Source organism: Fusarium falciforme, chromosome 4 (genome assembly GCF_026873545.1).
Source record: "Fusarium falciforme chromosome 4, complete sequence".
Classification (NCBI taxonomy): domain Eukaryota; kingdom Fungi; phylum Ascomycota; class Sordariomycetes; order Hypocreales; family Nectriaceae; genus Fusarium; species Fusarium falciforme.
In genome coordinates, this window is record NC_070547.1 from 5,048,343 (window position 1) to 5,064,122 (window position 15,780).

The 15,780-nt window shown below is 51.4% G+C and overlaps 5 protein-coding genes across 5 annotated transcripts; 2 read left to right on the forward strand and 3 right to left on the reverse strand.

Annotated features, from left to right (window-relative positions):
- Positions 1-1,484: 1,484 nt before the first annotated feature.
- Positions 1,485-2,148, reverse strand: NCS54_00627000 (Hypothetical protein; the record flags this gene model as incomplete). Its single annotated transcript, XM_053151738.1, has 3 exons — positions 1,485-1,834; positions 1,900-1,959; positions 2,007-2,148. The coding sequence occupies 3 exons, from the start codon at positions 2,146-2,148 to the stop codon at positions 1,485-1,487; spliced, it is 552 nt and encodes a 183-aa protein (XP_053007713.1).
- Positions 2,149-3,322: 1,174 nt separating this feature from the next.
- Positions 3,323-5,093, forward strand: NCS54_00627100 (Hypothetical protein; the record flags this gene model as incomplete). Its single annotated transcript, XM_053151739.1, has 2 exons — positions 3,323-4,229; positions 4,291-5,093. 2 exons carry the CDS (start codon positions 3,323-3,325, stop codon positions 5,091-5,093), a joined length of 1,710 nt encoding a protein of 569 aa, XP_053007714.1.
- A 373-nt stretch (positions 5,094-5,466) lies between these two features.
- NCS54_00627200 (Hypothetical protein) lies at positions 5,467-7,387 on the reverse strand (the record flags this gene model as incomplete). The annotated part of the gene is made up of 5 exons (XM_053151740.1): positions 5,467-5,526; positions 5,584-6,825; positions 6,878-6,929; positions 6,988-7,256; positions 7,307-7,387. The coding sequence occupies 5 exons, from the start codon at positions 7,385-7,387 to the stop codon at positions 5,467-5,469; spliced, it is 1,704 nt and encodes a 567-aa protein (XP_053007715.1).
- A 1,102-nt stretch (positions 7,388-8,489) lies between these two features.
- On the forward strand, positions 8,490-11,071 carry NCS54_00627300 (Hypothetical protein; the record flags this gene model as incomplete). The annotated part of the gene is made up of 4 exons (XM_053151741.1): positions 8,490-8,730; positions 8,787-10,088; positions 10,147-10,845; positions 10,899-11,071. The coding sequence occupies 4 exons, from the start codon at positions 8,490-8,492 to the stop codon at positions 11,069-11,071; spliced, it is 2,415 nt and encodes an 804-aa protein (XP_053007716.1).
- Positions 11,072-11,820: 749 nt separating this feature from the next.
- Positions 11,821-15,184, reverse strand: NCS54_00627400 (Hypothetical protein; the record flags this gene model as incomplete). The annotated part of the gene is made up of 4 exons (XM_053151742.1): positions 11,821-12,986; positions 13,035-14,341; positions 14,392-14,825; positions 14,876-15,184. The coding sequence occupies 4 exons, from the start codon at positions 15,182-15,184 to the stop codon at positions 11,821-11,823; spliced, it is 3,216 nt and encodes a 1,071-aa protein (XP_053007717.1).
- Positions 15,185-15,780: the final 596 nt, after the last annotated feature.

Sequence of the window (15,780 nt, forward strand, 5' to 3'; positions counted from 1 at the left end):
ATGGTTCATGGCCCGCATCCCCGGGAATTCCAGTCACAAGAGAAGGATTCCTGTGCCCAGATACGTTCCGCCTCCCAGCCGACTATACTCTGGACCTTGACAGCCCAGAGTCCATCCCGGTGCATCGGCTTGAGACGTTGGCGAGACTGTTCTTTTCTCGTTTCCATTCTTTCATACCTCTATTGCATATCCCAACATTTCGTCTTGCCTCATCCGCTCCGGTCCTCGTTCGAACGATATGTTTCATTGGCGCTGGTTTTGACAGTGACCCGTCATCCATATCGGACGCCATGTTGTTGTATGGATCCCTTCCGTCATTGCTCGCCAAATGCTGTCTCTTCTCCAATGGAACGTCACCAACCTTTGAACAGCTGCAGGCTTTGGTGCTACTGCAGTTTGCTACAGTGGCAAATGGTGGAAGTGCCGAGAGGGCTGCAGCGCGGCTTCTGCACCCTCTCCTCGTCGCGGCAATACGGCACGAAGGGCTCCTCAAGATCCATGGAGAGTGCACCCGCGCGGCGCGGAAAGCGCAGTCCTGGAGGCCATGGATTCAAAAGGAATCGAGCAAGAGGGTCCTCTGGGGCGTCTACGCCGTCGACTGCTACCAGTCGATACTCTGCGGCAGCAAACCCCTCCTCTCTCCGACAGACACGAGAGCGTCTTTTCCGTGCGACGAGGAGAGCTGGGCCGCTTGCTCAGCTTCTTTGTGGGCCGCACTTCCGGCGCAGGATCCGTCGAGCTGCTTCCTATCCTCGGTCAAGGACTTGATGATGGGGCAAGCCCCTGCCGAGTCAAACATGACCATATTTGGCATGAATCTGCTTATCCTGGCCGTGAACGCGTTGCTGCTGGAAGCCCAAACTTCAGTGTTGCCAGTTGACACTTCTGCCCTGGACCAAGCGTTGCAGACATGGTTTACATCTTGGGAACAGTTTCGAGGACAGCCTCACATTCGCTCTGCTAGAACAGCAAGCTCCAATCTCATCTCGAATAGTTTGTCATTATATTACTTGGCTGTTCACTTTTTGAGAAATGGACGCCCTGTCCTTGATAATCAAGCTTATCTAGAAACGTCCGCCGACTCTAGGAACCCTCTCATAATTAGAGAACAGGCGTACCAAGAGGAAATGACGCGGTGCGTTACGCGAATTCTTGGCGACTTCCAGGAGGCATAAGAGTGGGATATTAATTACATTATAAGCAGAGATTGAAAGAAATAATAGAGAACACTAGATAGTACCTCATGCCTGGTCGCACACCCTTGGGTGCCAGACCAACGTGACATTCCTTCGTTCTCATGAAGCTATATATTCGCTCAGTTATCCCATCAAAGGCCGGCTTCGGCTATTACAAAGAAAACAATAGCAAATAAGACTGCCTAGCTAAGAAGCGGAACCAGGGTCTATTTCTAATTGATATTGCCAGGTAAGTATGTATTGATCTTGGCCGATACTAATGGCACTACCAATTTACTCCTCGGATAGTTAGGTGGACAATGGCTTTGTTGCCTTGAGGGTAAATATAATAGCACTGTTTGCTTCCTGCGTGTCATTCCATTTCAACGAGTAAACTCCTTTAACATCCGAGGGTATTCCCTGCCATAGAGAAACCAACCCTCCATCCATGGACGCAAAAGCGATCGCCCCGTAGAAGGAGAATCCATCGGTGATGAGGTTAGAAGTTCCGTTGCTTGTGGCATTGACGAGTTGAACATCGTGTGATGGCGCGGCGGTGCTGGGAATGGCGAAGGTGAGGTTGGACCAGGTTGGCTGTGCATCGTCGGCCAGGGCAGTGGTGTTCGGGGAGCAAGACCACTGGCCGTCATGAGACACAACTGTTGAATTTGTTAGATGTGGTGCGTTCTACCAAGTATTGCGTAAGTTTTGGTGTATGACTCACGGATGATAGGAGCAGCCTGGACATCGTCTAGGAGTGAATGCTCGCCGGCGTAGACGTGTTCTACGATATGGATTAGTGAGGGAATCGGACTGAACAGGTATACCTACCTCCATCGGAGAACAGAACTAGACCACCCACATCCTCGCCATAGGCGTAGAGCTGGAATGGCCCGTCTGGCGTTGCTGCATTGGCACAGGCAACGGGAGAGGCGGCAGTCAAGGATAAAAGAAGGAACTTCGTGACACGCATTATTGTTTGCTTGCGGAACTATAGAAGTCCAAGGGGGGAATACGACAACAGGGAATGTCAGACAGTATGTAGATTCCGGATGAGAGCGCTGAGGCGGGACAAGAATAGTTAAAATACGTTTTGCTCACAAGTCCTCGCATCTATCCTGACCTAGCCCAAGCCCCTAATTCAGACCCAGATCCCGTCATCTCTCAGCCCCACACACATGCTACGTTACAGCGACCGTGGGACTGAGTAGGCGAAGCCCAAGTCATTTGGAAACTATAGCATAGCGGCTATAATCTAGAATAGGTTGCTAATAGGAATAACCGCAGGCTTGCCGCTGAAGACGCAATAGACGCGTAAGCATCCGGTAGTTGGCCCAACTTTCTAACACGGACGTACCCCTTCACGATGTCACCTGGGCGGGTTACATACTGGGGTCTGTCCGATAGGGCATGGGTCCTTTTACACCCGGAAAGTCTTCCCACAGCATATCTTTCACTATATCCTGGATATCTTCTAAGGTTGCTGGGATATGTATTTATTGAGTTTGAAGTCTCACCAGCAAAGTGACAATGCGGGAAGTAACCAGCTCCACCCCCACAAACATTGCCTCGTCATCACATTACGTAGCTGGACCCTGTCTCTGTCTTCAACGCGATTCATGTCAAGCTTGTTACCGCGATAAGCGTCGTAGTAATGGTATGATTGTAACTGGACGATTTGCCTTGCATACCCACTAGCGTCATCATGTTGCGGTCCGTGGTGGCTAAGTATTCCATATAGGCAACTCCGTCGAGGATAACTCAAGTGTAGTATCACCGGTTTCAGCGTAAACCTACCGCGTACGTAGTATTCAGCTCTGTTTCAGTAATTTGACCCCTATGATGCACTCAGCAAACGAGGATACTCCGTGGGAAGAGTGGCCAAGACTGGAGCAGGCTCACAACTCGAAGGCGACCCAAGTACAAATGGCATACCTCCCGCCCAATAAATCCCATAGACGACACTATCTGCACCCTAATCACGATCAAGAACTGTAAAAAGATTCTACACTGCCTCCGCAACAGTGTTCCTGCGGTGCTGTGTCAACCCAATATCTCTGCTTTCCTGGGTTTCCGTTCTTTGCAGCATTGTCTCACACATTCTTTTGTCAACTGCCTCATTCTTTTCTCAGATTTCCTAACTCATCATGCATTATCTTTCGTACATTGTTTTGGCTGCGGCAAAGCTGGCTTCAGCCCTTCCCAGCTCCAACTTCATTCAGCCTGCTGGCATACAGCGTCGTGCGGCATGTGAGGGCAACACTGCCACCACCCGCACCCAATGGTGTGACTTGGACATTTCAACAGACTATTGGACCGAACCTGTCGACACTGGTGTCACTAGGGAATATTGGCTCGACATAAGCGACACGACAGTCTCCCCGGATGGCCGATCACGATCTGCTATGGCCATCAATGGCAGCATCCCTGGTCCTACGTTATTTGCCGACTGGGGAGACAATGTGGTTATCCACGTTACCAACTCGCTGACGACTTCGCTTAACGGCACTTCCCTCCACTGGCACGGCATTCGACAGAATTACACAAATCAGCACGATGGCGTTCCCGCAATTACCCAATGTCCTGTTGCTGTGGGTGACACTATTACCTATTCATGGAAGGCAACGCAGTACGGCACAAGCTGGTACCATTCTCACTTTGGCCTACAAGCCTACCAGGGTGTCTTTGGCGGTCTGATTATCAACGGTCCCGCCACAGCGAACTACGACGAGGACTTGGGCGTACTATTCTTGAATGACTGGGACCTCCAGACAGTTGATGAGCTCTACCCATCCGCTGAACTGAATGGTCCTCCGGCACTTGAGAATGGGCTCATCAACGGCACTAACGTCTACACCGACGAGGATGGCAACGAAATCGGCAGCCGATTCAACGTGACTTTCGAGCAAGGAAAGACATACCGCCTGAGGCTTGTCAATGCGGCCGTCGATACGCACTACAAATTTTCCATCGATAATCACACCCTCACTGTCATCTCTGGCGATCTTGTGCCCGTTGAGCCATATACGGCTACTCACGTGGACGTGGCGATGGGTAAGCCAAATTGACATAGTTCATACCTCTCGATCCTATTGCTCACGCACTTCTCTTCTAGGTCAACGCATCGATGTGATTGTCACAGCTGATCAAGCTGCCGCGTCTGGTAGCTTCTGGTTGCGGGCTATCCCCCAGTCTGCGTGCTCTGACATCACCAACGGCGACAATGTCCGCGGTATTGTATACTATGGAGACAGCACCGCGACCCCAGAGACAACGGGCTATACCTACACGGATAGCTGTGGTGATGAAACGCCCAATATGGTACCCGCTGTCCCAAAAACTGTCGAGGGGGCAAACTGGAGCGACTTTGAGGATGCGGCCGTTGGGCGTAACAGCGCAGGGCTCTTCAAGTGGACGCTCAACACCACCTCGTTCCTGGTCGATTGGGCAGAGCCAACCCTCGAGTCCATCATAGGTGGCGTGACTGAGTACACGACCCAAAACGCCGTCATAGAGTTCTCAAGCTTTCAGTGGGTGTACCTGGTTGTCCAGACGGCCATCCCCGTCCCGCATCCGATCCACTTGCACGGCCACGACTTCTTCATCCTGGCTCAAGGTTCCGGCACGTACGACTCATCGACTGTGAACCTGAACACGGACAACCCCCCTCGCCGGGACACGGCCATGTTGCCGGCATCGGGATACCTCGTCATGGCATGGGAGACGGATAACCCTGGTGCGTGGCTCATGCATTGCCACATCGGGTGGCACGTGTCTGAGGGCTTTGCATTGCAGTTTATCGAGCGGGTGGATGAGATTCCCGGAATAGTCCAAGAGGATCTCTTGTCAGATGTGTGCACCGAGTGGGTTGCACATAGGGATGATTATAGCATTGTCCAGCATGACTCTGGTGTGTAGGCGTAGAACCAACCACTTTTTTTATTGCCTGCAACGATGACAGGAAGTCATCAGCCACAACAGTAGAAGATAGAGTTATTAATACATGACGGCATCAAAACCCAATACCGCAAAACACCGTAATAGAACCAACCACAGCACCAAAGAACACAGGCATTAGACATGACTAGCATCTAGATAAACCAAATGCCTCAAGATACCGTGACCTATCCTGTTGGTGTGCCTGAATTGGAGTTCCGATATACCGGCCCTTCTCATCCCGTGTAGGTATTCCGCGCGAAGCCAAACTAATGAACATGAAATACAAGGCCCGGCCCATAGACCCTAATGAGAGTCACTGAAAATTGTACAAGCTTCCTCCACACAACCCAGTTCAGTTCTTGCCATTTCCAGCGACAACTTGTGTCGTCACATATGGCAAAGGCTCACCGGGCTTGACCCAGTCAGCATGATGCCTAACAGAGCTCAGCTCATGAGAATTGGCACTTACATTAGCGTCGATCGACTCATCTGCATAAGGACGCCAGAAGTCCTTCTTGCCCTGGAAAAGTCGAGTGAGCCATCCGGGGAGTATACCTCCAGGGATACGCCATGTCCAGGGGTCCTTCTCCTTCTTGTTGGCGGCAGTCAGCTTGCCCATCGAGACTGTCTCAATAACCCAGACCAGAACCTGAATGATGATGTAGCTGCAAATGCCGGCGATCAATCCATCGGCAATGGAGTAGGTGAAGGGCATGATAGCGATTGTTAGGAACGCAGGAACAGCGTCGCCCATATATCGCCAGTTAATATCCACGACGGCTCGCATCATCATTGAACCAATCATGATCAAGACGCAGCCCGTCGCCCAGGGAGGAATTGATGCGAAGATAGGGGCAAAGAAGACGGAAATAAAGAAACAAAAACCGGTGACCATGGCTGTGATGCCTGTTCGACCGCCTTCACCGATGCCGGCTCCGCTCTCGATAAAGGCTGTGACAGGGGATGTGCCAAAAACAGCACCGATGGTGATGGAAATGGAGTCCACAAGGTAAGCGGTCGCAGAGCCTTCAAAATCTTGAGTGTGCTCATCAATGAGATTGGCAAACCGGGCCATCGAGTAAAGGGTGCCAGTGCAGTCGAGGATATCAACATAGAGGAATGTAATCAAGGCACGGCCAAATTGACCGCTGTACTGACTGACATCCCACTTTTGCACAGCAAGAATTCGTGTGATAGGATGAAAGTTGACAACCTTCTTGAAAAAGTTGAACGAGTCATCTCCAACCGGAGTGTAAGGGAATGCCGTGATGGAGGTGCCACGAGGCCAAGAGCAGATCGACACAAGAACGATGCCAATCAGGATAGCTCCCTTAACGCGGAACATGGTAAGAATGACCGTGAGAATACCACCGCAGAAGATGCCCAGCCACATAGTGGGATTTTGCATCTTATGAGAGCCAGGACATGTGCCGTCTTCCAGCTTGTCGGCAGGAGAGCAGCCGGCGAGTTCAACAGGGGTAGAGACAGCGCCAGTGATCAGTCCAATGCCCTCGCTGTACGTAAGGCCAATGAGTGTCAAGAAGAGACCGATACCAGCGCCGGTCGCAAGCTTGATTGACCTTGGGATAGCACGGGCAAGCCATTGTCGAAGACCGAGGATGGTAAGGCCAAAGAAAATGAGACCCTCAACAAAGATGGCCGTCATGGCAACCTCGTAAGGAACCGATCCCGAGCCATGGAAACCGACGACCTAGATGGCTAGATGTTGGCGAGAGCAGAAAAAAAAAAAGGAAAATACTTACATCATATGCGAGGTATGCGTTCAAGCCCATTCCGCAGCTAATTCCGACAGGCCTGGGCATGTAGTTAGCCATCAATGGTTCGGCACATCGCATTGCCTACGGGGACTAACATGTTGGCGAGAGCACCGAGGAAGAAAGTCGACAGGGCCGAGATCGCAGCAGTAGCAGTCACCAGATCGCGCTTGACCTCATTTTTGCAGAGGAGGTAGTCTGTATTCTCGGCGCAGATGGGGTCCTCAGGAGTCGAGTCGCAGACGCAAGTACCTCCGCTATCGGCCACGATGCTCGAGTTGACAGCCAAGATGTACGCCATCGCGAAGAAAGAAATGATGCCGGCTCGGATCTCGGTGGTAAAACGGGAGCCATGTCGCTCGCGGGGCTGTCTCTCAGTCAGTGTCGTTACTGTGTGATGTTCCTTGGTCAACTCACATGGCCAGAACCCTCGAGTTGGAACCAGTGGCCCACGCGACTGTTGGCCACGCCATCGTTGATTCGGGTTAGCCAAGTCATGATTTGGATGAGTCGCGTGCGGTATTAATTGGCCTCGGAGAAAGAAAGCAGAAAAAACGAGAGAGAAAAGACAAACAAGAAGAAAGAGACCGCCGTAGTCCAAAGCGACAGCACTCCCAATTGCACTGGTTTATAAAAGAGAGCCAAACGACCAAGAAAGATAACAGAGAGGCGAAGGGGGCGATAACGAGTCGCAATCTTCAGCCTGGAAGGTTGCAGAAAGTTTTCTACCTACCTATCCAGGCCACACACAGATTACCCCGGACCCAACGCGCATGAGTTGGATTCGCGGAACGTCTGAGCCTACGGGCTTTGGGAACCATTGGGGAGTGCTTCCCCGTCTTGGCCTTTCTTGGTAAATTGCTCCGTTGACGGACTGGGCTTACATGGGAAGGCTTGGCTGTCACATAATCGTGTCTGATATGATAGCGCAAGACGAATAACGGTGCATCGAGCCAATGGTAAGGGCGCTGGCAATAAGGTTTCGGAGCGCTTTGACAAGCTCGGTTCTAGAAGAGGCAAAACAGACGATTAAACTAACTAATAAAGCTTCGAAGGTCTAGATGAGACTGGCTTGCTCGTTAGCTGTCAGGAATTATACCCCTCCATCAAAAGGTAGCATTGTCCGCCGGTTCCGCGCTGATCCAGGGTCCTGAAGCTACGGTACATCTGGCCGAGGACTGGAAATTACCCACCCACCATGATCCCCTTGTCGGCTGCAGCCCGTGCTCCTTATGGTTAAATGCGCCCACTGAATGGATCGCTTGGAACCCCCAATTCCTCTTATCCGGCCGGGGAGGGGGGGATGCCACCCCAGCGGTTCTGATTCCTCGACAGGTGGCGCAAGCCACAACGCGTGGACGAGACGCCAACGGCCAGGAACTGATAAAGACAGTTGAGAGTGCGCTGATTAATTACATGCATGTGCCGTGCCATGTCCCGTTTGTGACTGATGTTTCAAATTGTGAGACTGACGCTTAACGAGCCCATTCGCTCAAATCCCCTCCAGTTTGTCCATCCACCTGACTTGTGGGTGCTTTGCTATGTTGGATTCCATCGTCGAGTAGCACAGCTGGCGCTTTTTTTTACTCTCTTGTTGACAATGTCGGCTCCGGCGGATCACGTTTTACTACGGCCATTTAACGATGTGACCAAATGGGCCAAATGTGCTTTATTGCAAGCGGATGGGTCCTTGGGCGACGACTACCAACAGGTTCCCCTCAGTCGATCATCGCAGTCGCTATTGAGAGAAGGAGAGAGGGCTCTGCGGCGCTTGGCACCTTTGCTTGAGAAGCCATCGCCTCAATTGAGCGATTTTCTCAGAGATCTCGCATTGCGTAACAGTAAGAGGCACAAGTTCTCAACTTCCAGGTTCTGGTTCACACTAACAGTAGAATAGATGATGTTGTGAGCCAAGTTCGGTCAATTGACATTTTGCTCTACGACTTTGAGGACTTTATTGAACCTCAGACATATGACAAGGCCAAGTTTGACGAGCTGCAAGCGGCGACCAAAGAGTTGGCCATCACTCTGGTAGAAAGAATTACGAGGTTCACAACCAAATCGGCGCTGGATTTGCCATCTCCGCCATCACAATTTCCACCTCTTCCTCCACTCCCTCCTCTCCCCGATATACCCAGGCCGGGCTCTCAGCTATCATCACGTCCCTCAACCAGCATTTCAACCTCTGGTCCTAGTTTTGGTCGGGCTCAGAGAAGGCCCTCTCTTACTCGCGCATCAGAGCAACGTGATGAATCCCGCGCTCCCCCGCGGCCAGCCAGGCCCATTGGCTATTTTGCATCACCATCTCCAATTTCGCCAAGCTCATTATCATCACCCAGTTCGTTGCCTTTCTCGAATCAGTCAACCATTCCCGAGAAGGAAAGGGCAACCTATGACTACGTCCAGACTCATCAACGTCAGATGAGTGCTTCAGAGTCACTTGCCAACGGTTTGCAAGGATTGGACATTCGGGACATGACTCCTCCAAGCTCCGTGGCACTATCTCCGAGATCAACCAACTACCAGAGCTCAATGAACCCGAGCGTCAGAGGTTCCAGCGGTTACACCTACGAAGATACTCCGCCACCCTCCGTGACTGCTGAGCTCGCTTCTGAACAGGACTGGGCATCCGCCATTGACCATCAGCCGGCCGTTGTCCCGCGCAGCTTGGGCTCGCTACCACCCCATCTTGAGGGGCGTGCAACAAGGTTCGGAGATTACCAGGATTCGAAGCAATATCCGTACACAACTGAGGTTTCAGCGGAGCATCATCGATCATCGATTGTGACTCAGGGATCTGGACCATCGATTCGATCAGACTCGAGCGGCGGGTCAGGGGTGAGAGCTGCGTCAATAGCTTCGGGCGGAACAAACAAGACAGACTCGGCGTCGGTAAAGGGCCTACAACCTCCACGAATCACACCCTGTGACATTGGACCAGATAGTTCCATTTCCATGTTGGGGGGATTCTGTAAAGGAGCACGAGCCTTTGCCGCCGGAGGTCCCGGACAAGCTATCAGAAAGGTCGGTGGTGGTTCCGACAGCACAGCGAGAGCTGGGGAGCAATATTCCCCAGAAATGCTCTTTGGATCGATGTTGGCGACTTCAACCGAGGCCTACGCGGAACCTACCGCACAGTGCATCCATTGCGAGTACAAGACTCCGTACTCGCATTTGCTTCAGGACATGGACCAAGATCGTAAGTACCCCCACTAACCAGGTTGAACATGAGATTGAAGTCTAATACACATGCTCAGCATTGGCCAGCCAACAAGCCAGGGGAGTCGTTTACCGGTCTCGTTTCCTCTATAAATCTCACGTTGCAGTTCGAAACATCAATTCCGTCTACTTCGGGTGCCTCTTCTGCGATAAAGCCAAGGCTACGATGCGGGAGGGCGACGCGACTGTCTTCCAGACGGTTGACCTTCTCCTCCGTCACATCTCTCGACACCCTCGTCCATTGCCGCACATCCCGGGCCTCGTTGTCGCTTATGAGGACGTCGAGATAAGCACCAGAGCACGCCAAGATTACGATTTATTCTTTCCCAATTCTGCCCCTCCCACTCCTTATGTTGGGTTTCCAGCTACTGAAGCGGATAGAATCGCATGTCTGCCCGTTGCGAGGGCAACAAAAGATCACATTCGCCGACGTAACGAGAAGCCACAGGCGAGACCCGATTCAGTGTCAGAAGTTTTGCAGTTTCTGGCAGGGGCGAGAATAGTCGGCGTCGAGTACCCGGAGAAGTGGGCTGGCAAATGGTGTCAGGGATGGCACGATGGGGCTTTTGGGACGTTTCCAAGCAAGATTATTGACTTGGAGCTCCCACAGCATGTGAACCCCGCATCATTGCCACGATCTCCGAGAACAGGAGTAGCTAGATGGAAGTTTGAGGCAAAGTCAAGACGGGCCGGCTGGTTAACGTTTGGAAAAGGCAACACCATCTACAACCTTGCTTGTGAGTTTTCCTCGTCTGGCAATCTAATCCAAAGTAACGCTGACAACTCTTAGGGGAGGATCCGCATGCGTGGTTCTGGAGTGGTTCGGATGCCAACGGAGAGTATGGAATCTTTCCCAAGTCTCATATCTCGATAGAGTCCGTGCAGGATGGGTCTCTAGGAGATACGGGTCAAAGACATGTTGTCAAGGAGAAGTCCCGGTTTAGGGGTCTTTTTGGTAGGTGAGTCTAGATAGACCATGAGTGATTTTTGATGATTCTGGAGGACCCATGCGGCTATTGAATAATGGAACTTTAAGCTTTTTTTCACTAGATAGATCAGCGGATAAGGGTAGGCCTTTATGGCTTAAAAGCACGTTACTAGGATGGATTTCAAAAGGGTTGTAGATCAATTTTGTATCATCGTGGCTTCAGTAGATTTGGTAAAAACCATTGCCGCACTCGCTTGAATCATTCATCTTCCAGTTCTAACTGTTTCCGGACCTACCCCAGAGTCGTGACAAGGAAGCCAATGCCTGCGTTGAATGGGGTAGGTCGTTTAGGCCTTGGCACATGCGCAATGGTCCGGAGAGACAAAAGGTCAGGCCATGATCGGGCCGAGTATGGATGGTCCCCAGACTAAGACCAAGGGAGGCTGTAATAAGCTCCGGGTGCTACATATAAAGGCACTAACGCGGGGATTTGAACCAGGGGCTGAAGTTAGTTGTACCGATGTTCTTCTCCATGGCACCATATCTACGGCCCGATGGGCTCGTGTTGCTTCCAGACAGGCATATCGAGGCCACGGAGCGTTGTATTCAGTTCAGAGGCCAGGCGGCTTGTTGAAGGATTGCAGCATTGGAGGCACACTTTCAAGGGGAAGGTGAGTTGCCGTCTCAGGCTAAGGTAGTTCTCAGGGGGTAAAGACCAAACTCGGCAATGTAGTACTCATTCGGCGGGGGCGCGATGTGATCATGTGAAGTGATACTCTACTCCCTAAGCCCTGCTATTTCTCCTCTCGTCTGCTCTTGGTGTGCTTGAGAATGAAGTTCCGTTATACTTGCCCCTCTCATCCCGTGTGGTCAAGAAGCTCTCCGGCGGGCCCAAGTACGATTCTCTTACACCCCCAAAATCAACCACAATCTTCTGAATAATAATGTTGGGAAGCAGCGCCCAGATACGAAGACTGTATGCCCCTTCTTGAGGAACATCAAACGAAGTTGTTGTATAGTTGCCATGCAACCCCCAAACGGCATTTGCCACAGCATATCCCCATCCATCAGGCATGTTCCCACCAATGTTGGGCCCAATGGGTTGCACGACCGTAGGCTCAGGCTGCTTCTGACCAGAAGGCCAAAGAACTATGGCGTACTCAAGAGGATTGTTGTCGCCGAGGTAATTGGCTGCTGGAGACATGAAAATCGTGACATTGGTCTGAGAATGGTTGCTGAAGAGGTACATGTCGTACGTCAGGGCAGGGCCTTGACCGATATCAAGTTTTTCCGTATCGAGAGGGAAGAGACCCACGCCGGCAGACGTGCGGCCGTAGTTCTTCAAGGTGTGGTACTTGAGAGATTCGTCACTATCATCCCCATAGAAAATGTCTTGGTAGTTTTGCGCCTCAATGGAAACGTGCCCATCTGACTCAATGAATCCCCCCTCAAAGTCACCTGGAACTTCACGGTTGACGACCGTGGCGACGACGCGTGGTTCTTGACCAGCATACTTCTCGAAGCCACGGCAGTTACTGGTGAAATTGATAAATACCTCGGTAGTACTTGGGGCACTTGGAGCATTGTCCCAGTCAACTGTGACGTAGATACGAGTATCAGTGCCGTTGTCGCCACCAACAGTTCCGTTCGACTCCGATAGTTGAACATATGTCTCCTTTGTAGAAGCAAACCAGTTGCAAGGCTTATTTCCACGATGGAACACGTCGATGTAGCGGAATTGGGCACCAAAGGGCTCCAAGGGTGGAAGTGGTAGACTGTTGGTCGATAGAGGGTGCCATCTGCTGTCGCCCTGGATGGTGGCATTGGATCCTTCAACCCCAATACCGTACTGCCCACCGAGAGAGGGAAATACGTCTTGAACAAATCGTAGATCCGGAAGGGTGTTTCTCATCGGCTGTTGCCAGTAGCCATCGTATCCAAGGTGAGTTTCTGTAACAGGTTAATTCGTCTTCTATGAACAAGCGGTGAAAGGCTTACGGTCTAGCATGTGTGCCCATTTCCCATCAAGTACTTCGTCCCATCTCTGTGTGAGATTTGAATCATCATACATGAGATTCACAGTCTCCCAGATCACATCATTGGCAGAGTTGCGTTTCTGCCCCGCGTAAAGCTGGTTTCTTGCTCCATTGATCTGGATCTTGTGGACAATCTCGCCCCCAAGAACAGGATGAAGCAGCATTTCAAAGAAGGCAGCCTTGTACTCCGCACCGAGTGCATCGTAGATGGCTTGTGTATCCACCTTGAGTGTGGCCCACTGCTCCAAAATAGATTCAGCCTCAAGATAGTTGATAACTGAATAGACGTGTGGCTCGACAAGTTCGAACTTGCGGCGAGCAGCATACATTCCGTATCGAGTCACGATGTCCGTAATGTCGTCAGCATATTCTTCACCGAACTCTCTCTCAGCCCAAGAACGGATCCACTGGGTCGTCCCATCGATACCCCAGCGTTCAGTGTCATAGGCAAGATCGAGAAAATGGCTGATGGGAAGTTCTTTTGGCTTGAGATCACCAACGTTGACGATCCATATCCGCCTTGCATTGCGGTGGTAGGCAAGAAGCATCTGCTCGGCTGTCTTCTCGAGCTGAATGGTGTTGATCCACTTGTAGTTCCTCGGATCTCCGACGTAATCAAAGTGGTAGTAAACTCCAGCACCACCAGCTCGGTCAGTCTCGTTCTTGAGAGGAAGTCGACGAATATTGCCCCAGTTGTCGTCTGCCCAGAGAAGAGTGATGTCTTCTGGTACGACGAGACCACGTTCTTGATAAGATTGGACCTCCTTGTACAGACACCAAAGGGAGGGTACATCCGACACGTTGTCAATGCCCAATCCCTCCTCAATGACAGTGCGTTGGTTATCCACAAGAGTCTCTAGCATCTTGACGATGGCTTCAATTCCCAGGTTCCCTTCGATGGCGGTGTCACCTGTGCCTCGCATGGCCATGGTGAACAAGCTATTCCGGGCATAGGGCTTGGCCCGCTCAACACCGTAGCGGAAGTACTCATCAATGGTCTTATTGTTGGTATTGTACTGCCACTCGCCCTTATAGAAGGTTCGAAACTCATTCTGAGCTCGCATCAGTGGCTCCGTGTGAGAACCGCCGAGGACAATCTCATAGGCGTCGAAGGTGGGCTGGTTCAGCGGATCGTCGACGTAGACCATACTTCCCCAGAGAGCCGGCCAGATGTAGTTCGCCCGAAGTCTGAGCAGGAGCTCAGAGACGAGAGCGTAGAAGTGGTGATTGTACGGAGCGGCATCATTCCAAGTCGCCTCCCATTGCGAGCTATCATGACCGTCAATATCGAACAGGGCCAATGTGATCTTTTCACTCACCCAACCCAGCTGGACAGTCCTGGCTGTTCATCATTCAAAAAGATACCGCGGTACTTGACTGAAGGCGAGCCCTGGACTTTTGGCCCTGGCAGAGCGTAGATGTTGTCTCGTCGACGGATTGGGACATCAGCCCACCAGTACCATGGACTGACGCCGATTTGCTCGCTAATATCATATATGCCGTAGATGGTGCCTCTTGGATCACTGCCGGCGACAACAAGTGCTCGCGCTGTACCGTTCATGGGATCCTCAATCAGCTGGCTAACAAACGCTTCCCATTTTCCTTCAATTTTGCTGACATCAACTCTCCCGTCCTCAATGAGCTTGTCTATAGCTTCTGAGTGGCCAATGGTTCCGACAATGATAACTGTGTTGGCGGGATCAGGATCATAATACTTCGGGCCCGAGAATGATTCCTCATCAAGCGTCCGATACTAATTCACGCTATTAGCTGAATATTCCCAAGCGCTTTGTCGACACTCACGTAGGTGTTGTTTTTGACATCCACTGGCTCAAAGGTGTACTTGGCCGGAGAAGCGCCAGTGTCGCCGTTACTGAGAGTGAAATTGGTTCCAGTGACGCGGCCAAAATCCACGGCGAGGTCTCCCGCGGCTCGAATGACGCCCCAGTAATCATCTTTGGATACCCTAATCTGACCAGTCGTGATGCTTCCTCCAAATATCTGGAAGGAATCGTCTGAACTGGTGAAGGATATGATCGGCTTTTGTCCCAAAGCAACGACATTAGCCATCAAACCGAAAAGGCCGATCATCCATAGTGGGAGTATCTCCATGACGAACGTGCAATAAGGCCAGCAGCCCAGGGTTGCGTTGAGTTAGAGTTCTAGGTCCTCTGACGCTTTTTGGGGTCCATCAACAGTATTTGTAGTGGAACTTAGTTGCATTTCAACCGCAATAGAGTGATGGCATGAGATGAGACCATGTAATGGGCCATTTAGGCCTGATCACAAGGTTCCAGGCCAAGATCAAAATTGCCGTGTGACGTGGTATCCAACCCCTCTCGACATGTTCGCATTTAACCATAAAACCCCAACCTTGATACTACTCTGGCCACAAAGCCATTGGCCTATCACGATTCTGGCGTGTTGATCATCATGTTGAGAATCGTAACCCTTCCAGGTTTCGGGACGATCGACATGAATGCCGACGGGTGTCTGGATAAATAGCGTCCGTGTGGAGTCACTCTCGTGGCAGAAGACCTGAAACCGGGGTAGAGGGTAGCGAGAGTGGCACGACGAAAAGGTTCACAAAAGAGATCGATCCTTGGCTTCAGTCATCACTCCATCCTCTTTACTCCGAACAGTGATTGCGAGTGTGTTGTTGTGGGAAGGAAGTATGAGCATTGCTGCGTCATCTGACTCCTGGTAGC